At 47.0% G+C, this 25,000-nt stretch overlaps 1 protein-coding gene across 10 annotated transcripts in view; it reads left to right on the plus strand.

Moving 5' to 3' along the window:
* Positions 1-1,482: 1,482 nt before the first annotated feature.
* The window catches only part of LOC110528723 (striated muscle preferentially expressed protein kinase), a 65,277-nt gene continuing 41,759 nt past the window's right edge, over positions 1,483-25,000 (plus strand). For 2 of the 10 annotated variants that reach the window (XM_036982572.1, XM_036982573.1), the window contains exons 1-4: positions 1,483-1,905; positions 2,121-2,668; positions 18,083-18,125; positions 19,154-19,188. In XM_036982572.1, the coding sequence (XP_036838467.1) occupies positions 2,275-2,668; positions 18,083-18,125; positions 19,154-19,188 (472 nt within the window). In that variant the 5' untranslated portion in view covers positions 1,483-1,905; positions 2,121-2,274. Of the gene's footprint in view, positions 1,906-2,120; positions 2,669-15,055; positions 16,396-18,082; positions 18,126-19,153; positions 19,189-25,000 lie in introns of those variants that run through there. The other 8 variants (XM_036982565.1, XM_036982566.1, XM_036982567.1 and 5 more) reach the window with 6 other exon arrangements.

Genomic DNA, 25,000 nt, shown 5'->3' on the forward strand with positions numbered 1-25,000 from the left:
TTTTGCCTGAAAATAAACACCAGATGCGCTACCATCATCACCGCAGGTGCATCCTAAATGGCGAGTTCTCTATTCAAAGCTGCTTCAAATAATCGGAACTGGCGTTTTTTTTATCAATATGATACTCTTAACAAAGTGTTGGTTGCACATAATTCAACATGAAAAATAATTTCCCAACACTGCACGTTGGTGTGAAGACTATAATTGGTAAGCTAGACAGACAGACAGACACTGCATTGTTTATTAGCAATATGTCTCCTCTTTGCACACATCACCATTTGGTCCATGCTCTGCTTGAGGCCTAGACCAGAGGATGATCTTTGCCCAAGTCAGAGGATGTACTCTCTAAATATATGACTCTGGTCCAAGTCCACGGCCCTATATAGTCTGTTTCCATGGTGACCAGATAGACAGAGGAGCTGTAGATGGGGTTTATTCATCCCGTACCAGCACACATGGTTCTCCTCCTACTGCTGTGACCCAGAGTTAGTCATGATGACAAGCTGTCAATGACGTATGAGGTTATAAATGACCAATTAATAATCTAATATGATGCAACCTATTGCAAAACAAAAACACAAGATTTAAGATATTTGAACAGAGTTAGAGAAGTAATTACGTTTTTTTGGCTTTATTTCCTTGTGAGCAACCAGTAGTTGTTAGTATGCATGTGAGTTACCAGTAGTTGTTAGTATGCATGTGAGCTACCAGTAGTTGTTAGTATGCATATGAGCTACCAGTAGTTGTTAGTATGCATGTGAGCTACCAGTAGTTGTTAGTATGCATGTGAGCTACCAGTAGTTGTTAGTATGCATGTGAGCCACCAGTAGTTGTTAGTATGCATGTGAACTACCAGTAGTTGTTAGTATGCATGTGAGCTACCAGTATTTGTTAGTATGCATGTGAACTACCCGTAGTTGTTAGTATGCATGTGAACTACCCGTAGTTTTAGTATGCATGTGAACTACCCGTAGTTGTTAGTATGCATGTGAACTACCCGTAGTTGTTAGTATGCATGTGAACTACCCGTAGTTTTAGTATGCATGTGAACTACCCGTAGTTGTTAGTATGCATGTGCTCTTATGTTGCTGGGTGCCTAGCTTTGACTTAGAATCAGAACACATTTATCTACTCCCCTTGGCTCCCCTCTCTACTCTGACGCATGCACACGCACACACGCACACACGCACACACACACACACACACACACACACACACACACACACACACACACACACACACACACACACACACATGGGCTGCCCAAAAAATGTGACCTATCCAGGACGCAGCTGTCACTTCAAGGCTGTGGGCACTTGCCCGTCACCTACCAGGAGACTCGACCACGGGGAGTGAGTGAAAGAGAGGGAGCAAGGGAAAGAGAGGGAGAGAGAGGGAGCGAGGGAGAGAGAGGGAGCAAGGGAAAGAGAGGGAAAGAGAGAGAGCGAGGGAGAGAGAAGGAGCGAGGGAGAGAGAGGGTACGAGGGAGAGACAGGGAGCGAGGGAGAGAGAGGGAGCGAGGGAGAGAGAGGGAGCTTAACTCCTGACAAGAATTAAAGAGTAGTGTGGGTGCACTAGAGCCACTCTCCTTGAGTCCAAGTAGAGCCAGTTTGGATAGTGGTGACATTGGAGCCTCCATAGGTCAGATCTCTCTCTCTCTCCACTCTTCGGTGGGGTGTAAGCAGAGCCCCAGACCCCCTTCAAAGGGCCGTAGCGATGGCGGCTAAGTCTAGATGATCCAGGTGGACTTACACCAGGGGCTCCAGTGGACAGGAGGGCAGGCAGAGAGAGGACACTTTAATTTGTTCCAGATGAAATATTTGGCTTCCCAGATCTTGTTACCTTAACTGGACTTTGCTAGGATGTGAAAAAAATGGATTGCATATTTTTCTGGGAGGTGACGAGGTAAGTTCATTATCAGGGGTTCATAATTGGGTTAAAGGCATGTTGTCCCTCCACTGGCATGATATTTATTGAGGGATTTGGGGTAACGTTATGATGATAAGTTAATTGGTTACCTTCTGTGTTTTATTTGCGTCTCCATAAGTGGACTTCATCGTTGCAGCTGCATGTTCATTTCATTTGTGGCAGTAACTTACTGTATATCTATGTAACCACAGACTCCAGATCAAATTGGAATGCTGAGAGGTACCTCTGACCAACCAAGGAATAGAAGTACCAATGAATGATTTCATAAGGATTGTTCCATACACTCAGTAACTGCAACCCATATCTAAAAGGCTGTCACTTGTTGAACATGAAGTGTTCAGAACTATGAGCACCAACCCAAAGAAAATGGCAGAAGGCAGCACACACCTCAGTCCTGGTATCCCCTCCAAACGGGCCAAAGTTTCCCAGGACCAGGTAGTTCCGGACACAGGGGACCCAGGTCGAACCCCGCCGGTGTTCCTGCGCAAGCTCCGCAAGGCTGCAGTGGGGACAGGGTGTGATATCCGCCTGAGGGTGTCTGTGGGGGGTCAACCTGCCCCCTCTCTGTTTTGGTACCGTAACAATGATCTCCTGGCCCCGCCTGGGGAGAAGGATGTTGGGGGTCTGTGGATCAGGGATTGCAAGGCCAGTGACGCTGGTCTCTATACCTGCGTGGCCAGCAACTGCCTGGGGGAGGCTCAGAGCAGCGCCCTGCTTGCCGTTATGGACCTGGGAGAAGGTAACGTTGGGGAAACATTGGGACAACATTATGATTCATCTGTGTTTGCTAAGTATTGAAACATGGGGACAACCCTCACAAAACATTGTGTAAGTCTACAAGGGAAGCATGCAGGGGAACATCTGTTATCCATCTACTTTTTAAAAGGTGCTCGGTAAGCAAAGGACCAATCTTTACAAAAGCCAACAGCAATGTACCCAACAGGTTTGCTGGTGGTATATTGATTTAATTCCATCTCAAATAGCTGTCCATTCCACTCTAGAAAACCCTTGCTCTTTCAAAAGTACTTCAACCCTGCTCCTTCAAAACGACTTCTACTGTAGAAGCCGTCAGCTAGCAACACTTGTCTTGAGAGGGGTGAGGTTAAATTTGACTCCTCAGTCTAAATTGAGACGTAGCGGTTTAGGGTGGTGCTGGTGTGACCCCCCCATGTCATCTGTCGCTGTGATCTTTTAGCAGTTGAACCCTTCACCTTCTGACCCCCTGGTTGGATGATTGTTGTTTTGCAGTTTGGAGCAAACTGAAGTGATATGGCGGCCATTTTGTCCAGGGTGTAACTGAGAGATGGAGAGAGAGAGAGATTACTCCATTTGAATGACTGTTAATAGATGTTTGTGTATTTATTTGTGTGTTTACAGTATCACATTTGGGCCTGCAGAGCTGTCCCTTTAATAAATCTAGTAAAGGAATCAGACAAATGCTATGTGGCTCACCAGTCAGTAAAGGCCATGTCATTAGTCTGGACCACATCACATGAGAGAATGAACAGATGTAACTGGAGCTCCCCACGTAATGTCCCACAACCCAATGCCACCCAACACGTTGTCTGTCTGTGTCCCAAATTGCACTCTACTCCCTATATAGTGGCAGTGGAGGCTGCTGACGACGGCTCATAATAATGGCTGGAACAGAGTAAATTGTATTTGATACCATTCCACCTATTCCGCTGCAGCCATTACCATGAGCCCGTCTTCCCCATTTAAGGACATAGGAATCCATTTTGGGACGCAGGACAGAATCTTACGGTGAGAACGCTATTAAAGGGAAGACGGTACGACGAAGGACACTTCTTGTACTTTGTGCGTGGTGAAGCCGAAAGCATTGCCCTGATCCCCTTGTTTCATAAGATACTAGCTATAATTAGAATGCTTTGGAGGGCTCCTTTGCTGAGGGTGGGAGTTCTGACGGCATGAATTCACAGTAACCGACTGAGAGAGATGGATCGGCCTGTTTGAAAGGCTAGACGAGGAACTCTAACTCACTCCCCTCTCATCTCATCTTCTTTATACTCCCCTTCAGCTCTCACTCCACCCCCCTCTATTAATCTATTTCCTTGCCCTTTTATCAGTTCTCATTCTTCCCACCTCTCTCTCTTGATCTCCCTCTTCCTCTGCAATCGCACCATACTCCTCTCCCCTCTCTCCATTTCCTCAGGACTTCTTTGGCCTTCGCCAGACAATCTCTGCTTCACCATACTCACAATCACTTTCTGCCCCCATACCTTCTCCCCCTCTCTCCTCAGCCCTCTACCCCTCGCTCCTCAGCCTTCTCCCCCTCTCTCCTCAGCCGTCTCCCCCTCTCTCCTCAGCCTTCTCTGCCTCTCTCCTCAGCCTTCTCCCCCTCTCTCCTCAGCCGTCTCCCCCTCGCTCCTCAGCCTTCTCCCCCTCTCTACTCAGCCGTCTCCCCCTCTCTCCTCAGCCTTCTCCCCCTCTCTCCTCAGCCGTCTCCCCTCTCTCCTCAGCCTTCTCTGCCTCTCTCCTCAGCCTTCTCCCCCTCTCTCCTCAGCCTTCTCCCCCTCTCTCCTCAGCCGTCTCCCCCTCTCTCCTCAGCCGTCTCCCCTCTCTCCTCAGCCTTCTCCCCCTCTCTCCTCAGCCGTCTCCCCCTCTCTCCTCAGCCGTCTCCCCCTCTCTCCTCAGCCGTCTCCCCCTCTCTCCTCAGCCGTCTCCCCATCTCTCCTCAGCCTTCTCCCCCTCTCTCCTCAGGCGTCTCCCCTCTCTCCTCAGCCTTCTCTGCCTCTCTCCTCAGCCTTCTCCCCCTCTCTCCTCAGCCTTCTCCCCCTCTCTCCTCAGCCGTCTCCCCCTCGCTCCTCAGCCTTCTCCCCCTCTCTCCTCAGCCATCTCCCCCTCGCTCCTCAGCCTTCTCTGCCTCTCTCCTCAGCCTTCTCCCCCTCTCTCCTCAACCTCTCTTCTCATGTCTGTGTCTCTCTCTCCTCCTGGTGGGTCTCTGTCTCCCTCTCTCCTTCCTGGTGGGTCTCTGTCTCTCTCTCTCTCCTGGTGGGTCTCTGTGTCTCTGTCCTCCTGGTGGGTCTCTATGTCTATCTATCCTCCTGGTGGGTCTCTGTGTCTCTCTCTCTCCTGGTGGGTCTCTGTGTCTCTCTCCCTCCTGATGGGTCTCTGTGTCTCTGTCCTCCTGGTGGGTCTCTATGTCTATCTATCCTCCTGGTGGGTCTCTGTGTCTCTCTCTCTCCTGGTGGGTCTCTGTGTCTCTTTCCCTCCTGATGGGTCTTTGTGTCTCTCTCCTGGTGGGTCTCTGTCTCTCTCTCTCTCCTGGTGGGTCTCTGTGTCTCTCTCTCTCTCCTGGTGGGTCTCTGTGTCTCTCCCCTCCTGGTGGGTCTCTATGTCTCTCTCTCCTCCTGATGGGTCTCTGTGTGTCTCTCCCCCTCCTTGTGGGTCTCAGTGTCTCCTCCTGGTGGGTCTCTATGTCCATCTCTCCTCCTGGTGGGTCTCTGTGTCTCTCCTCCTGGTGGGTCTCTATGTCTATCTCTCCTCCTGGTGGGTCTCTGTCTCTCTCCTCCTGGTGATATTCAACCTGCATGTGACCATCTATCTCCCTCCATGACCAATAAGCCTCTTCTCAGACACTCTATCTCCCCTTTCTCTGCCCTTCTTTTCACCTCTCTCTCACCCCCTCCCCCCCCCCCCTCTCTCTCTCTCTCTCTCTCTCTCTCTCTCTCTCTCTTTCTCCCTCTCACCCCCCCTCTTTCTCTCTCTCTCTCTTTCTCTCTCCCTCTTTCCCTGCCCCAGACTGTGGTTCTCTCCCTCCTCCCTTCCCTCTATCCCCTCCTCTCTTATTTGTGGCATGGTATGTGCCAGGGGGTTCGTGTTCCAGAGATGTGTGGATGCCATCGGGCTCTCCTATTGCACCAGTACACATCACAAGTAATTATAGCAACACCACAGTGCCTCAGTGGGGCTGAGGCTATGGACAGTCACACTCAGTCACAGTCATTATGATGAAAGAGAGAGGGAGGGTTGAGGGAGTGGGAGATATAGATGTATAAAAGGATAGAGGAAGTGTGTGTGTTTTTTCTGGTAATAGATGCATGTAGAAAAGACTGGATGCATCACATGTAGGTCTTTTTTGAGGCTGGCCCTTTAAGAAGTCAAAAAGCACCATATGTCAGTACTGACCACAACAAGCCTGTGACTGTAATACTTTTTCACACATCATATTTGGCTTAGTAGTGTTTACGCTTTGACTGCTGAATCACTTCAATGACTTGACATGAGGTCAGTCTGTAAACGTAACCCCCTCACACATTCAATGATTTTACAACTCTTATGATCTTGGTTACCCAGAAGTAAAATCCGCTTGCGCAAATCTGTAATTTGCTGTTTTACTTCTGGGGGGGGAATGCTGTTAACAATTATGGTTACCTTTCCGCAACGGAAGGAAGTGAAGTCTCCTCCCTCGCCAACGGAAGCTCTCAGCCAAGCCCCTCCCTTCCGCTAATTTCACCGGTGTTATTCATGGGCAAATTTTGTCTTCATGAATTTTTACGATACAGACAATTTTGACTTTGTGGCTGTGGAATCTAGTGGAAACTGTATATCATCCACACACAGGCTTGAAAATCACTGCACCTGCTTAAATTAAGCACCCTCTTCTCTCCATACTGATTGGTCCAAAAATCAACAACAAAAGACCAAACCAGAAACTATTGTTGCCTGTAATCACATAATTAGACGTGAGCCTTGACAGATCCTCAACGTTTCATCTGTCCACGAGAATCTGTCAGTTTCATACGTCCACGATAGATGTTTAATGATGTAAACCACCGCAATGGTTACATCATGTTTCTCTGAGCGCTATCCAAGTAACTGGTATTTTAGCTGACATGGTATTTAGACTACATGAAACATCCATAAAGGTGTTATGACTGCCTTATATAAACCCCCATCAAGTTACCAAACATGCATGCTCTTAGACTGGCCTCTCAAACCTCCGTCATTTTGTTATTCTGGGAAGGAAACCAGAATGCAACAGCACATGGATAGTCCCATGCTTGGGAGGACTTGAACGTGATCCTCCCACGCCTCTGGCCCATATTCCACAACTACGGTTTGTTATGCCAAATATTGTGACTGTCCTCTCCAGTGTCCTTGTGGATCTAGGGAGTTTCATGCTATGCTAACCAGAACTCTACTGTAATTTAACGACCCCGTGACTAGTTGACAGGGTGGATTCCCACCCTCAGAATATATTTACTGTGCAGTTATAGACCCATGTCTTAGACTCACACTGTCGGTGGGTATATATGCACTCCAGAATTTGCTCTACGTGTCTAACATTTGATATCCTCAAGCAGGAGATCAATTTAGTGACGTCAGACATAGTGGTGAACAATCCCCTTCAGATTTAGAATGCAATGTAGTCCACCACCACACTCTGTATACATGTGTTTTTAGCCTGTCAAAGTGATTCTGCTTTTGGTCCGTCATTCAAAAGTTCACCTCTACTTTTTATAGTTACTTAAAGATCGAATCTGCTTTAGGGGAAACAGAGACCATGTTCTCCCTCAGAGCCAGTGGTGGGAAAAGTTAAATTGTCATACTTGAGTAAAAGTAAAGATATCTTAATATTAATAGAATATGACTCAAGTTAAAGTAAAAGTGACCCAGTAAAATACTACTTCAGTAAAATTCTAAGACTATTTGGTTTTAAATATACTTAAGTATCAAAAGTAAAAGTAAAAGTATACATAATTTAAAATTCCTTTCTTGATTTTTTAACTTGTGGATAGCCAGGGGCACACTCCAACACTCAGACATCATTTACAAACTAAGCTTTTGTTTTTAGTGAGTCCTCCAGATCAGAGGCAGTAGGAATGACTAGGGATGTTTTCTTGATAAGTGTGTGAATTGGACCATTTTCCAGTCCTGCTAAGCACTCTAAACGACACGAGTACTTTAGTGTGTCAGGGAAAATGTATGGAGTAAAAAGTACATTATTTTCTTTAGGAATGTCGTGGAGTAAAAGTAAATATAGGAAAGTACACATACCCTAAAAAACGACTTATGTAGTACCTTAAAGTATTTTTACTTAAGTACTTTACCCCACAGCCCAGAGCCTTTGTTATGGTGATTGTTTTGATGACTGAACGGAGGCGGAGGCATGTTCGGCAGCATGGAAAAAACAACGACAGTACATATTCTGCTGTTCCATCGCAAGTGGGATGATGTCAGAGTTTGTTGTTTGCTGTTACTTGTATATTGTTGAAATATCTCAAGCAGATGTTAGCCTTGAAAACACGACCCTGGGCAACTCAGCGACTAGGGTCTGGTTTCAATGATGGACTGTTTTGGCAGAGAGGAACTACCTCACTGCCTACATCAATACTTTATCAGCTTGAATAAAATACAAAATAGTAGCTAGCAATACGGAGATCACCTTCAACCTTCACTAAAACCACTGCAACGGTTTTGCCTGCAAACTTTGGTTTTGAGTTGCGACGTTCTGGCATGTCTGGCTTGTGGTTTGAGTCCCCGGTTTTGTTTTCTTTATCGACGTAGGCAGTGATGTACTTCCTCTACGCCAAAAGAGTCCATCATTGAAACCTAGTCACTGTGTTGCCTAAGGACGGGTTTTCAAGACTCAACAGACGTAGCAGTTTCACCATTAAGTATTTCAGCTTTAAAGCAGCTTGTTGAAGTTATTCATGGCTGACAACGATATCTTTGCCATGTTCATTGGCTGTCAAAACAGACAGAAATGTAAACAACTCCCACTCAATAAGTTGTGTTCAAATGTTCTCTGTTCTTTAATGAGTTCAGATTCTGTTTCTGTGCATCACAGGATCACAGGAAGCCTTCTTCAGTCTGTCACTAGTAGGGGGTTTCTCAGTCCAAGCAGAGAGTCAGACAGGACAGTAAAGGTCGTTTCAGCCCTATCTGTAATCTCCTTATTACAGGAGGGCAGGTCCACTGTAAGGGTACAGAGCAGGGGTAACAGGGGTGTACAATAGCCCACTCGAAATAGACCACCGGGCTTGGTGTTGTTGTGTTGGAGTAAGGGGGAACGGGGGAGAGAGAGAGAGAGAGGGCCTGAGCGAGGCAGAGGGAACCATCAGGCGCATTGAGGCAGCCATCTTAAGGAATATGTCCTCACCCTGACCATGAAGTAGACAGGACATCTAGCAGTCTGGGAGGAGAAGCCATTTTAAGGATCTCATATTCACCCTTGCCTCCATGGGATTGGGATACACATACCAACTAAGGAGAAGTGGCCATTTTGAAATAAGTCATCCTTACCTCACTAAGGTCAGGATTTGAGGGTAAAACCAGGAAGAACTGTCAAGTGTAGAGGAACGGGCTTAGATTGGGATTTGATGGTGATTTGAGAGTTCGACAAGAAGACGGACGTTTGATTAATGAGGATTACACATCTGAGAGGCCCAATGTTAAAAGAATAAGAGAGTGAGAGAGAAATCAACTGGAGCCATGCTAAAGAAGGAGTATCTGGAAGCTCGGAAGGCTTTGAGAAGTGTGAGCCACGGTGTGACCGGCCCCAGGAGAAAGAAACCCAAAGGTGAGTGTTAGAACTCTTTCTAACCAACCACACGGAAAAGGTGGGAAGTGTCTGGGCTCTTGAGTAGGTTCGTTCTTACTGTTCAGCTATCTATTATCTTATGACAATCTGATGTTGTTGTGCTTACTGGGACGAAGTCTGAAGTAAAAAAGGACGGGACCATGATGAGGTCACAACAGACACAGAAGACCTCATCAGACTCATATTGTCTACTGTTCATTCTCTTCCATTACCTCCTTATAGAATATTAACGCCATTGACTTATTCTTCTAATTCTTGTTGGGGACCAGGATGTTTCAAACAGGTGTTGGCTGGCTGACAGGCCTCCAGTGCAAACCAATAATACTCATCTAATGAGCAGGCTATTCACAGCATCCCCCGATGATGATAACTAGACACGCACTGCCTCTGAGGATAGTCTCTTCTTCTAGGCTCTCAACTATTAACAGACTCTGAGAAAAATGTCTGGGCATTGCATCCATAAAATGACTGTACTAGGGAGTACATTGTTTCAAAGGATAATATTGCAGTACTTCAAAGACTCTGTGGGAGCAGTTGTAAATACATTATCTCCCACCAGTGAGCCCCCCCCCCCCCCCCCCCCCCCAGTTGTCTGTATGTCTGTCAGCCCGACTGCCTGTCTGTCTGGTCACATGGTAGATACAGTACCTCCTAATTTTAGTCCATACTGTAGGCATAGAGTATCTCATAGTATCTCTCTCAGTCTCTCTCTGCCCCCCCCTCTCTCTTTCTCTCCTTCTCTCAGTCTGTCTCTGCCCCCTCTCTCTCTTTCTCTCCTTCTCTCAGTCTGTCTCTGCCCCCCTCTCTCTTTCTCTCCTTCTCTCAGTCTGTCTCTGCCCCCCCTCTCTCTTTCTATCCTTCTCTCAGTCTGTCTCTGCCCCCTCTCTCTCTTTCTCTCCTTCTCTCAGTCTGTCTCTGCCCCCCCTCTCTCTTTCTCTCCTTCTCTCAGTCTGTCTCTGCCCCCCCTCTCTCTTTCTCTCCTTCTCTCAGTCTGTCTCTGCCCCCCCTCTCTCTTTCTCTCCTTCTCTCAGTTTGTCTCTGCCCCCTCTCTCTCTTTCTCTCCTTCTCTCAGTCTGTCTCTGCCCCCTCTCTCTCCCCTCTTTGTCACCCCAGTCCACTATCCAGTCCTGTGACTAACACAGACCAGACCTAGAGAATGAGATAAACTAGCAAGAGGCATCTGTGTGATGTGAAATCCCATTACATTCCCAGAATGCATCCCAGTGCATGGTCACGGACCACAATGTATCGCCATATTCAGTGATGTAAAGTACTTTAAGTAAAATTACTTTAAAGTACTACTTAAGTAGTTTTTTTTCACTACATTAGTAAAGAAAATATCAATAGTACCATAATAGTACCATAATACCATATTGTACTCCATACATTTCCCCTGACAACTAAAAGTACTTGTTACATTTTGAATGCTTAGCAGGACAGGAACATTTTGAAATTCACTTATCAAGAGAACACGTGGTCATCCCTACTGCCTCTGGTCTGGAGGACTCACTAAACAGAGAACACGTGGTCATCCCTACTGCCTCTGGTCTGGAGGACTCACTAAACAGAGAACACGTGGTCATCCCTACTGCCTCTGGTCTGGAGGACTCACTAAACAGAGAACACGTGGTCATCCCTACTGCCTCTGGTCTGGAGGACTCACTAAACAGAGAACATGTGGTCATCCCTACTGCCTCTGGTCTGGAGGACTCACTAAACAGAGAACACGTGGTCATCCCTACTGCCTCTGGTCTGGAGGACTCACTAAACACAACAGCATCTTCTGTTAATAAAGTCTGAGTGTTGCAGCCCCTGGCTATCCGTCGTTTTAAAAACAAGAAAATGGAGCCGTCTGCTTTGCTTAATTTAAGGAATTTGAAATTATTTATACTTTTACATCTACTTCTATATTTTAGCAATTAAATGTACTTTTGTTAAATTTTTAAAACTAAATACTTTTAGACTTTTACTGAAGTAGTATTTTACTGGGTGACTTTAACTTTTACTTGAGTAACTTTCTATTAAGGTATCTATACTTCTAAACTCAAGTATGACAATTGGGTACTTTTTCCACCACTGGCCATATTAAGGGAACTGACCTATTTTGTCAGGTGAGGAAAGATGATCCTAGATCTGTACCAAGGGGACATTTCACCCCGGATCATGAGATGAGGTGCCTCCGTGTTTGGCCTGGCGTCCTGTTTATGTTCCTTCTCTCTAGTTAGGCGTCAGTCCCATGGTCTGAGGCCTGGAGGGGGCCAGGATTAGGTGATAGGATCAGGTTTCTGTGTGGTCATCAGCAGTCAGTACAGACATGCCCACTGTGTCTGTCACCTGGGCCTGGACCTCTACACCACCCTGTATCACCACAGGGTCTGACTCTGAGCTACGTTTACAACAAAGGAATGGCTTCTGTTCTATGACGGTAGTAGAATGTATAAACCCACTGGGCAAAAACTGGTTGAATCAACGTTGTTTCCACGTCATTTCAACCCTAAAATGAAACGTGATAATGTTGAATCAATGTGGAAAACTGATTGGATTTGCAAAAAGTCATCAACCTAAAGGAATTTCCTATTTTTTCCGCCAGACCTACAACCTAAATCCAATGACAGGGTGATATTTGTGGTTGATTTCATGTTGAATTCATGTTAGTTGACAACTTAACCAAATGTAAATGGAAAGACGCTGAACTGATGTCTGTGCCCGGTAGGAAGTTTCCTCTAACAGGGAAACCGGAAACGAACATGTAGACCCGGGGAAACCTCAGGGCAAGAGGAATGATCACCTTGTCTTCCCCAGCAAACGTCTAGATATGGGTTGTGACTAACAGGTTTTGGAGAAGGCTCTGGGTTCCTCTGTTGGGATTGACCGTGTCCTGTGGTTGGACCTGTGGCGCAAAGTGACTCGTATAAAAAAGCAACTCGATTAAGATGCGCCCACAGCGGGGTCTGTTTTCTACCTCACGGAGCTAATGCCAGATAAATGCCTCTGATAGAGTTGTGGGCCTGCAGAGAGTTCATCAGAGCTGCGCCACTGAAACCCCCCTCTGTCACAAAATCAATTGGCTTCCGTGAAGTCTGCTCTGTTTCTCATTGCTGTAAACTCATTCAAGTAGAGTAAGTGGTATGCTGGCTACTGTATTGTATCAGCTAATTGATATCTGCATGGAAGTCATGTTGTTTTCATTCATTTTCATGTAACTGATGATGGGGAAGAAAGAGGGGGGAGGAAGCTTCTTTAGACTATAAAAGATACGCCCATTGTGTTACTATGGTGACTTACTGTGATATAGTAACTGAATCTCCCTTAGGTCATTTGTCTGACAACATATTGTAGCTTTGACACCTGCTTCCTGGATTTTCATTGGACTGCTGAAATAGAAGGCAGTGTTATGATTGGTCCGGGGACATATTGATCCCCGTCGAGTGAATTGTGACTATCGTGGTGTATCCTGTATCGCACAGAGACCCTTGGTATTGATTACTCACTGCCAGAGAAAATCCCTTCTTTCTGGAGATGCATGGGGCGAGGTGATGGAGCAGGGATGAAGAGGGATGGAGGGAGACGAAGGGAGGTAGAGGGAGGGATGGGAAAAGGGGAAGGAAGGAAGGAAGGAAGGAAGGAAGGAAGGAAGGAAGGAAGGAAGGAAGGAAGGAAGGAAGGAAGGAAGGAAGGAAGGAAGGAAGGAAGGAAGGAAGGAAGGAAGGAAGGAAGGAAGGAAGGAAGGAAGGAGAAGGCTTATAGCTATTGAGGCAGCTTTTGAGTGAAAAGGAACACTATAGGCTGTATTTTTTAAATTAGGGTGCATTCACTTACTTAGAAACAGCCAAGTGGGTAAATAAACAACATTATTACGATCAATGGAAGCTTTAGCTATAAAAAAGACTAATCTATTGCGACGTCTGGGAATGGTTGGCTTTCTCTGATTTATGGGCATGTGTTAATATCCCCTGGGTATTGACACTGTGTATCACACTTATAAACTGTAGCGTGTCTCACGTAACAATGATGAAAAAGTGGATTTTTCAGCATAGCAGTCAATCGCAGTGTGAAAGATTTGGCCTAAATCTAAAAAATGCCCATCTAGTTTCTGGATGGCTGGGTGGTTTTTACAATGAGATCTGGGTCCCCCTGTTATTCTTTTTAGATTAATTTGATGGATGTGGTGGACACAGATGTATCTGAGAGAACGATGCATTGTGTGTGTGTGTGTGTGTGTGTGTGTGTGTGTGTGTGTGTGTGTGTGTGTGTGTGTGTGTGTGTGTGTGAGAGAGAGAGAGAGAGGATTATATTATGACAGACCAGCTAGATCTACTGTCTCTATTATATTATGAAAGGCGAAAAGAAGGGCGGAGGAAGGGGAGATAGAGTGTCTGAGAAGAGGCTTATTGGTCATAGTGGGAGATAGATGGTCACATGCAGGTTGAATATCACCAGGAAGAGAGAGACAGAGACCCACCAGGAGGAGAGATAGACATAGAGAACCCACCAGGAGGAGAGATAGACATAGAGACCCACCAGGAGGAGAGATAGACATAGAGACCCACCAGGAGGAGAGAGACACAGAGACCCACCAGGAGGAGAGAAGCACAGAGACCCACCAGGAGGAGAGAAGCACAGAGACCCACCAGGAGGAGAGAGAGAGAGAGAGAGAGAGAGAGAGAGAAAGAGACATAGAGACCCGCCAGGAGGAGAGATACACAGAGACCCACCAGGAGGAGAGAGACACAGAGACCCACCAGGAGGAGAGAGAGACATAGAGACCCACCAGGAGGAGAGAGAAACAGAGACCCATCAGGAGGGAGAGAGACACAGACATGAGAAGAGAGGGGTAGAAGGTTCTAGGCAGAGACCCAAGAATAAGACCAATATGTCAACAGGAGAGGGGAGAGAGGTGAGGAGAAAACAAGAGGGTGTGATGGGTGAGGAGAGAGGGGGAGACGGCTGAGGAGAGAGGGGGAGAAGGTATGGGGGCAGAAAGTGATAAGCAGAGATTGTCTGGCGAAGGCCAAAGACGTCCCCAGGAAAGGAAGAGAGGGGAGAGGAGTATGGTGGAAAGGAAGGGCAGCGATTGCAGAGGAAGCGTGTGACAGGCCTGTAATAAGAAGGGAGGATTTGTAGTGTCAGGTGATAGCAGTGGGAGGATGATGTGTTCTCTTCACCTTTCCTCGTTCCCTAATTCCTTTCACCACATCTGTTTGTTTCATGATCTGTTATCCCTAGTTGATGACTATTCCTGTGAGAACCGTAGAATGGGGAGGCGGTGTAGAAAGACATCATCATCTTTTCCCATATCATTTATTGATGGTTAAGACTCCATTTCCCTCACACACTCTGACCTGCTGACACACAAACTCAGGGCTTCCCAAACTCGGTCCCGGGGCCCCCTGGGTGCACGTTTTGATTATTGCCCTAGCATTACACAGCTGATTCAAATAATCAAAGCTTGATGATGAGTTGGTTGTTTTAGTCAGCTGTGTAGTGCTAGGGCAAAAAAACAAAACGTGCACCCAGGGGGGGCCCCAGGACCGAGTTTGGGAAACCCTACACTAACGTAGTGAGAGAGATACACTGTGTATAAAACACCACAAAGACAAACGCACAACCTACTGTTGATGTCAAATGTACAGTGAATGTATCCATGGTGTTGTTGTTCCTATTGATTTGTGTATCTGTCAGAGACTATGGCGTGCACAGCTTGTATGTTGCACCAGCTAGCCATCAAGCTAATCTATCTACGCCATATGTAGTGTTGGGGACAGAGCTGAAGCAGAGCGGGAGAAATGGAGAGGGGCAATTCTGCTCTGTTCACTGGTGCAAATAACTGATTGCTATTTAGCGTGAAGTCAGATTTAGTAGAACGTCACAGACATGGACCATGAATGTATAATTGATGCCAAGGGGGTGGGGAGGCTGTTTTCTCAAGGCTGCATTCTTCCTCTCCTCTGTGAAGATACTGGAGCTGAAGAGAATCAAGCAGAGGAGGAGAGGAGAGAGGGATCCCGAAAAAAGAGGCAGTTTGGATTAAGGATTTGGATTTTGGGGAGGGTGGAGTTCGAAGCGGGGCACACTTCAACTGTGGGTTTATGATGTCAACAGAACGGAGGGAACTCTGTCTGATTCTATTTCCCACTTTCTATTCTCCCTCCATCTCTATTGGTCTGTCTTTCTCTCTACCCTCTCCTCTCTCTCCTGCTCCCTCTGTGCTTCCCCTCTGCTCTCTCTTTGTCTGCTCTCTCTCTCTCTTTCTCATTCTTGGCGGCTATCTCTCCTCTCCTCTTATTCCTCCTGCTGCTGTTGCTGTGTCAGAGAGAGGAGACAGAGAGGATGCTTTAGAGGAGCAGGTAGTTTTCCTTCCTCCGGATCACACCTCTCCACTGTTGTCCTCACGGGTTGGGGTCTCAATCTGTTCCTCTCTGCCTGGCTACTGTTGCTCTGAGGAGGGGCTTGGTTGAAGGAGGGAGGGATGGGCTGGAGGGGATGGAGACCGGCTCGGCTTGTGTCAGCGTTCGGCTGAACATTTTCTCCTCCGGCAGCAGTCAGAGTCTGCTACGTCAGAGTGATGCTGCTCACCTTGGCGGATAAACACTCTCACTCTCACACAAAGACACCTGGATATTGTGGATTGTAATCCCCGAACGTTCCTCCTCTCATCCAGACCAGAGGATTATAAACACCCACGCGTGTGAAGTGAGCTTCATCTATTTACATGGTTTGTGTGAGAATTATTGTGGTTGACCCACACTCCATTTGGGTAGGATCACAGCAGTGATGTTTTGCTGAGCAAGTGCCACAGGTAATCTGCAACCCAGAGGAGGGCATCGAGAGAGAGAAAGAGAGATACAGAGTCACTACTTTTAGACATGAAGAAAATCTGGTCCAAGAAGAGGTTCCAGGTGAGTCACTACCTTTCAGACACAAAGTTGCTATGTTACACTTAGTGCATGCTCTTTTCTAAGCCGTTTTCTCATGGAGAACTACAGAGCTATAATGGCTTTGTGATAGATTACTAGAACCAAGAGGAAAAGGACACATACTTTGTTGCCCACCCTTTAACCATTTTACCAGTAAACACAGATCATTGTTGCTATAGGTTAATAAATCCAGGTCTGTACAGTAGGTCTTATAGCTCTCTGTGTGGCATGTCCTCAGTGTCCTCTGGGTTCTTGTGGCCTCTGTGGCACAAAGGGTATGGCTTTACTGTTCCATATGACACGGTAACAAAGAATGCCACCCTGGGGGTCAATGTCCCATTCTGTTGGCTGGTGGGAAGATGCCTTTGGGAGCTGGGTGAAAAATCAGCTTTCAGACAAATTTCACGGTCCAATTTCTTTCTTCTCCATTTATATTATAAATGTTCCATTTGTAACACATTTTATTCTAATGAGCATTTGTCTACCCTACAACATGTATCCTGGCAGAGAACGTCTGATATTTTGCATTTGACATTGGGTTTATCCCAAATGTGATCTGTGGAGAATAGAGAAGTGTGTCACTGGGCCACAGTGCAGACAACTGATATGTAGCACCAGATGACCAAGTACAATTATGTGGTACAGTATGTGCAACACAGTCGATATTCAGAAATAACCATGTAAACCTTGTGAAATATCCTCTCCAAACTCTGGCATAAACAGTATAGAGCTTTGAGGAAACTATGGTGCCCAGTAATTACCTAGCCTTGCCAAGCCAGAAACCTTTACTGTGCAGAAATGCAGTTTGTGCCTGGTTCTGCCTACTACAGATGTAGCATCTTAATTTGATCACTCTTTTGTTGCTGAGATGCAAACTTGGAGTCTATTCAAGTTTTAAAAAGGCTTCTAAAGTTTGTCATTTCCCCTTTCAAATGTCAGACTTAGCCCTAATGAAACATGTATCTACCCCTACAAAAAATGTCCATTAATATAATAATATTAACATTATAATTAATATCAATACTTTAATCCACATAATAATTCACGTTTCCCGTTGCTGCAGGATTATTTTCCTACTGTAACAAACTGGCTCAAATTAAAATCCTACATCTGTATGTGTTGATATGATTGCCCAGAGTTCCCCATAATCAGGAACAGGAGATTGACAATGGACGCTTCTAGTTGCTTCGGTTGTTTTTTGTCTCACTGTGGCCACCAGGCAACACTTCATCAACAGGCTCTGGCTGGCAAATAGCAGTAGGCATAGTACTTAGAGAGCAGAGCAGCCTGATTGATCTAGCAGTTGAATCACTACTTTACTCTGACTTCAGGGTTTTCTGTGTCTCTGTACTGTTATGAGTCATTCCATTGAGCTCTTCAAGGTCATGATCGACGGTTGGTCATAGGAGTCATAGAAGTTATCAAAGGCTATAGTAGTCATTGGAAGTGATGACTTATCAAGTTATCAGTGTGTAGGGTTTTAGATTAGGTTATAAGGATGTAGGATGCAGGACATTATGGAGTTTGAGATATGAGCTTCTTCTCTTGTTTGGGCCTTTTCTTTTGGATTCTGACAAAAATGTTGTCCTCTGATTTCAGTAACTCATTAAGTTTCATGACTGTTTTGCTGGTTTGACTCATGCAACCCTCTATCTCTCTATTATTTCAGAGGACCGGACACTCCACCAAGACGTTTGGAAGGTTCACCCATGGTGTGTTTTCTGTATGACTTTTTACACAGTTATTACTTAGTAATTGCACAGTTAATAATAGTAATTACACGGTTGATAATAATTATTACACAGTTAATAATGGTTATTACACAGTTAATAATGGTTTTACACAGTTAATGGTTATTACACAGTTATTACTTAGTAATTAAACAGTTAATAATGGTTATTACACAGTTATTAATACATAGTTATTACACAGAAACTGAGTTTTACTGTGCATATTTAGCTTGTTGTTGTATCTGAGAACCACTTAACGCTTTCTGTATTAAAAAATATCCTTGTTAAAAAAAATGATTTAGTGCAGAGATTTCATGCATTTTTCATGTTTTAATTGCTGCTAGGAAAAAGACAGTGGGCTTTTTCATTATTTAGCTGTCAGAATGCCTCTCCTCCGCCCCCACAAGCAATTTTCTTGTTACCATATTGTTGCCTCTCTGCATAACATCACAGAATGAATCATTTCTGAGGGTCTTAGTTTAGCATTACATCTGGAATCTCAGTCAAACAGAAATGCTCACAGCTCCTTTTCCAAATCATATTTCCACCCAACTGTTAATCTAATCCACGGTGTGTATTGCAGCGAGACGTTTTGAATTACAGCCTCTCATATTGCTGAGTCGATATTCCTTGCACAGTGTGTGTCCAGCTATTTAGTCCCATCCCACTTGGTACAGATGGGTGAACCCAAATATACAAGGAAATTGACTGTTAAAACTGTATGACCACTGTTATTGTCTATTTCACATTTACTCCCTTTTCTGTCATTTAGCAGATACTGTTATCCAAAGCAACATGACAGTGAAATGAGGCATAACCCATTTGCTTGCCTCTTCCTCAGCAAGCTCCAGCAGTAGGCTATCTAAGCATATGTGTCAGGTTTGGCAGTTGGGCTGGTGATTAAAGACTCTAATGGGTATGGAGCCGATGGGTCGTGTGGGTGAGAGAGATGGTGGTTTCTATAGTAACTGTGCCCTCCCGTCTGCCCTCTCTTCCTGCCACTATGGAAGCGAAGTTTTCCGCTCCTGCCGAAAGCAAAGCTATGGTAAACCAGTCTTGTTTTCTCTCGCGCTCTCGTTGTCATCTGTCCGTTCTCTCTCTCTCTCTCTCTCTCTCTCTCTCTCTCTCTCTCTCTCTCTCCTTCTTGTTACATCTACAAGCCAAGATACTGTTGTGAAAGAGGTCCTCCCATGTTTGCCTGGACTCATTTCCTCTTCCCTTTCTTTCTTTATCATTTTCCATCTATTTGATTTCTCTGTCTCTTGAATATGTCTATTGCTCTATTCCAAACATTTCCACAGGGTTTTGCACTACACACCATTTAGTTCTCTTAAGTGGTTTAATGTTTTTTCTTAACATGTTCCCTAGAAATGTCAGCTTCTTTGTAACATCTCTATTGATCTCATCAAAGGTCGCTGAATTGACTTCTCTCCTTTGAGATGATTTGCACAAGGCCTCCACATAAAGGGCCACAGCTACAGTACATATTGGGTGCTAATATCTATTAAAGAGATAGAGTTCAAGTCAAAAGTCTGGACACATCAACTCATTCCAGGGTTTTTCTTTATTTTTACTATTTTCTACATAGTAGAATAACCCCAAAAATCTAAATATATGTCAGTTGTGTTGTGACAAGGTAGGGGGGTATACAGCCCTATTTGGTAAATGATCAAGTCCATATTTTGGCAAGAAAAACTAAAATAAGCAATAAATGACAGTCCATCATTACTTTAAGACATCGGAACATTTGAAGAACTTTGCAAGTTTATTAAAGTGCAGTCGCCTATACCATCAAGTGTTATGATGAAACTGGCTCTCATGAGGACCGCCACAGGAAAGGAAGACCCAGGGTTTCCTCTGCTGTAGAGGATAAGTTCATTAGAGTTACCAGCTGTTATGGTGAGTGAATGAGGACCCAAAAGCGAACTAACTTAAACAGAGCTTCTTTAATAAACAAACTTAGGTAGGCTCAGATAGACCGGCAGATTCCGACAGGACAGGACAAGGTTACAGCAAACATGACGATAGTCTGGCTCAGGCATGAAACACAAACAAACAAGAATCCGACAAGGACAGGAGCAGAAACAGAGAGAGATATAGGGACCTAATCAGAGGGAAACAGGGAACAGGTGGGGAACGGGTAGTTAGAGGAGACAAGGGACAGCTGGGGGAAAGCGGGGGAGAAAAGGTAACATAACAACGACCAGCAGAGGGAGACAGGGTGAAGGGAAAGGACAGAGACAAGACACAACATGACAGTACCCCCCCACTCACCGAGCGCCTCCTGGCGCACTCGAGGAGGAAACCTGGCGGCAACGGAGGAAATCCTCGATCAGCGCACGGTCCAGCACGTCCCGAGAGGGAACCCAACTCCTCTCCTCAGGACCGTACCCCTCCCAATCGACAAGGTACTGGTGACCACGGCCCCGTGGACGCATGTCCAAAATCCTGCGGACCCTGTAGATGGGTGCGCCCTCGACAAGGATGGGGGGGGGGGGGGGGGAAGACGAGCGGGGGCGCGAAGAACGGGCTTAATACAGGAGACATGGAAGACCGGGTGGACGCGACGAAGGTATCGCGGAAGAAGAAGTCGAACTGCGACAGGATTAATGACCCGAGAAATACGGAACGGACCAATGAACCGCGGGGTCAACTTGCGAGAAGCCGTCTTAAGGGGAAGGTTCTGAGTGGAGAGCCAAACTCTCTGACCGCGACAATATCTAGGACTCTTAGTTCTACGCTTATTAGCAGCCCTCACAGTCTGCGTCCTATAACGGCAAAGTGCAGACCTGACCCTCTTCCAGGTGCGCTCGCAACGTTGGACAAAAGCCTGAGCGGAGGGGACGCTGGACTCGGCGAACTGAGATGAGAACAGCGGAGGCTGGTACCCGAGGCTACTCTGAAAAGGAGATAGCCCGGTCGCAGACGAAGGAAGCGAGTTGTGGGCGTATTCTGCCCAGGGGAGCTGTTCTGACCAAGACGCAGGGTTGCGAAAAGAAAGACTGCGTAAGATGCGACCAATAGTCTGATTGGCCCGTTCTGCTTGACCGTTAGACTGGGGGTGAAAGCCGGAAGAGAGACTGACGGAAGCCCCAATCAAACGGCAAAACTCCCTCCAAAATTGAGACGTGAATTGCGGACCTCTGTCCGAAACGACGTCTGACGGAAGGCCATGAATTCTGAAAACATTCTCGATGATGATTTGTGCCGTCTCTTTAGCAGAAGGAAGCTTAGCAAGGGGAATGAAATGGGCCGCCTTAGAGAACCTATCGACAACCGTAAGAATAACAGTCTTCCCCGCTGACGAAGGCAGTCCGGTGACAAAATCTAAGGCGATGTGAGACCACGGTCGAGAGGGAATAGGAAGCGGCCTGAGACGGCCGGCAGGAGGAGAGTTACCGGACTTAGTCTGCGCGCAGACCGAACAAGCAGCCACGAAACGACGCGTGTCATGCTCCCGGGTGGGCCACCAAAAACGCTGGCGAATGGAAGCAAGCGTACCCCGAACGCCAGGGTGGCCGGCTAACTTGGCAGAGTGAGCCCACTGAAGAACGGCCAGACGAGTAGGAACGGGAACGAAAAGAAGGTTCCTAGGACAAGCGCGCGGCGACGGAGTGTGAGTGAGCGCTTGTTTTACCTGCCTCTCAATTCCCCAGACAGTCAACCCGACAACACGCCCCTCAGGGAGAATCCCCTCGGGGTCAGTGGAGGCTACTGAAGAACTGAAGAGACGAGACAAAGCATCAGGCTTGGTGTTCTTAGAGCCCGGACGATAAGAAATCACGAACTCGAAACGAGCGAAAAACAGCGCCCAACGCGCCTGACGCGCATTAAGTCGTTTGGCAGAACGGATGTACTCAAGGTTCCTATGGTCAGTCCAAACGACAAAAGGAACGGTCGCCCCCTCCAACCACTGTCGCCATTCGCCTAGGGCTAACCGGATGGCGAGCAGTTCGCGGTTACCCACATCATAGTACGTTCCGACGGCGACAGGCGATGAGAAAAATACGCGCATGGGTGGACCTTGTCGTCAGAGAGGGAGCGCTGAGAAAGAATGGCTCCCACGCCCACCTCTGACGCGTCAACCTCGACAACGAACTGTCTAGAGACGTCAGGTGTAACAAGGATAGGAGCGGATGTAAAACGATTCTTGAGGAGATCAAAAGCTCCCTGGGCGGAAACGGACCACTTAAAGCACGTCTTGACAGAAGTAAGGGCTGTGAGAGGAGCGGCCACCTGACCGAAATTACGGATGAAACGACGATAGAAGTTCGCGAAGCCGAGAAAGCGCTGCAGCTCGACGCGTGACTTAGGGACGGGCCAATCAATGACAGCTTGGACTTTAGCGGGATCCATCTTAATGCCTTCAGCGGAAATAACAGAACCGAGAAATGTGACGGAGGAGGCATGAAAAGTGCACTTCTCAGCCTTCACAAAAAGACAATTCTCTAAAAGGCGCTGGAGGACACGTCGAACGTGCTGAACATGAATCTGGAGTGACGGTGAAAAAAATCAGGATATCGTCAAGGTAAACGAAAACAAAGATGTTCAGCATGTCTCTCAGGACATCATTGACTAATGCCTGAAAGACAGCTGGAGCGTTAGCGAGGCCGAAAGGAAGAACCCGGTATTCAAAGTGCCCTAACGGAGTGTTAAACGCCGTCTTCCACTCGTCCCCCTCCCTGATGCGCACGAGATGGTAAGCGTTACGAAGGTCCAACTTAGTGAAAAACCTGGCTCCCTGCAGGATCTCGAAGGCTGAAGACATAAGAGGAAGCGGATAACGATTCTTAACTGTTATGTCATTCAGCCCTCGATAATCTATGCAGGGGCGCAGAGACCCGTCCTTCTTCTTGACAAAAAAAAACCCCGCTCCGGCGGGAGAGGAGGAGGGGACTATGGTACCGGCGTCAAGAGCTACAGACAAATAATCCTCGAGAGCCTTACGTTCGGGAGCCGACAGAGAGTATAGTCTACCCCGGGGGGGAGTGGTTCCCGGAAGGAGATCAATACTACAATCATACGACCGGTGTGGAGGAAGAGAGGTGGCCCTGGACCGACTGAACACCGTGCGCAGATCGTGATATTCCTCCGGCACCCCTGTCAAATCACCAGGCTCCTCCTGTGAAGAAGAGACAGAGGAAACAGGAGGGATAGCAGACATTAAACATTTCACATGACAAGAGACGTTCCAGGAGAGGATAGAATTACTAGACCAATTAATGGAAGGATTATGACAAACTAGCCAGGGATGGCCCAAAACAACAGGTGTAAAAGGTGAACGAAAAATCAAAAAAGAAATGGTTTCGCTATGATTACCAGAAACAGTGAGGGTTAAAGGTAGCGTCTCACGCTGAATCCTGGGGAGAGGACTACCATCCAGGGCGAACAAGGCCGTGGACTCCCTTAACTGTCTGAGAGGAATGTCATGTTCCCGAGCCCAGGTCTCGTCCATAAAACAGCCCTCCGCCCCAGAGTCTATTAAGGCACTGCAGGAAGCTGACGAACCGGTCCAGCGTAGATGGACCGACAAGGTAGTGCAGGATCTTGAAGGAGAGACAGGAGTAGTAGCGCTCACCAGTAGCCCTCCGCTTACTGATGAGCTCTGGCTTTTACTGGACATGAAGTGACAAAATGACCAGCAGAACCGCAATAGAGACAGAGGCGGTTGGTGATTCTCCGTTCCCTCTCCTTAGTCGAGATGCGGATACCTCCCAGCTGCATAGGCTCAGCTCCCGAGCCGGCAGAGGAAGATGGTAGTGATGCGGAGAGGGGAGCAACGGAGAACGCGAGCTCCTTTCCACGAGCTCGGTGACGCAGATCAACCCGTCGCTCAATGCGAATAGCGAGTTCAATCAGGGAATCCACGCTGGAAGGGACCTCCCGGGAGAGAATCTCATCCTTTACCTCTGCGCGGAGACCCTCCAGAAAACGAGCGAGCAAAGCCGGCTCGTTCCAGCCACTGGAGGCAGCAAGAGTGCGAAACTCAATAGAGTAGTCTGTTATGGATCGATTACCTTGACATAGGGAAGACAGGGCCCTGGAAGCCTCCTCCCCAAAAACAGATCGATCAAAAACCCGTATCATCTCCTCCTTAAAGTCCTGATACTGGTTAGTACACTCAGCCCTTGCCTCCCAGATTGCCGTGCCCCACTCACGAGCCCGTCCAATAAGGAGAGATATGACGTAGGCGACACGAGCAGTGCTCCTGGAGTAAGTGTTGGGCTGGAGAGAAAACACAATATCACACTGGGTGAGGAACGAGCGGCATTCAGTGGGCTCCCCAGAGTAACACGGCGGGTTATTGATTCTGGGCTCCGGAGATTCGAAAGCCCTGGAAGTGGCCGGTGGATCGAGGCGGAGATGGTGAACCTGTTCTGTGAGGTTGGAGACTTGGGTGGCCAGGGTCTCAACGGCATGTCGAGCAGCAGACACTTCCTGCTCGTGTCTGCCTAGCATCGCTCCCTGGATTCCGACGGCTGAGTGGAGAGGATCCGAAGTCGCTGGGTCCATTCTTGGTCGGATTCTTCTGTTATGGTGAGTGAATGAGGACCCAAAAGCGAACTAACTTAAACAGAGCTTCTTTAATAAACAAACTTAGGTAGGCTCAGATAGACCGGCAGATTCCGACAGGACAGGACAAGGTTACAGCAAACATGACGATAGTCTGGCTCAGGCATGAAACACAAACAAACAAGAATCCGACAAGGACAGGAGCAGAAACAGAGAGAGATATAGGGACCTAATCAGAGGGAAACAGGGAACAGGTGGGGAACGGGTAGTTAGAGGAGACAAGGGACAGCTGGGGGAAAGCGGGGGAGAAAAGGTAACATAACAACGACCAGCAGAGGGAGACA

Source organism: Oncorhynchus mykiss, chromosome 7, assembly GCF_013265735.2.
Source record: "Oncorhynchus mykiss isolate Arlee chromosome 7, USDA_OmykA_1.1, whole genome shotgun sequence".
NCBI lineage: Eukaryota > Metazoa > Chordata > Actinopteri > Salmoniformes > Salmonidae > Oncorhynchus > Oncorhynchus mykiss.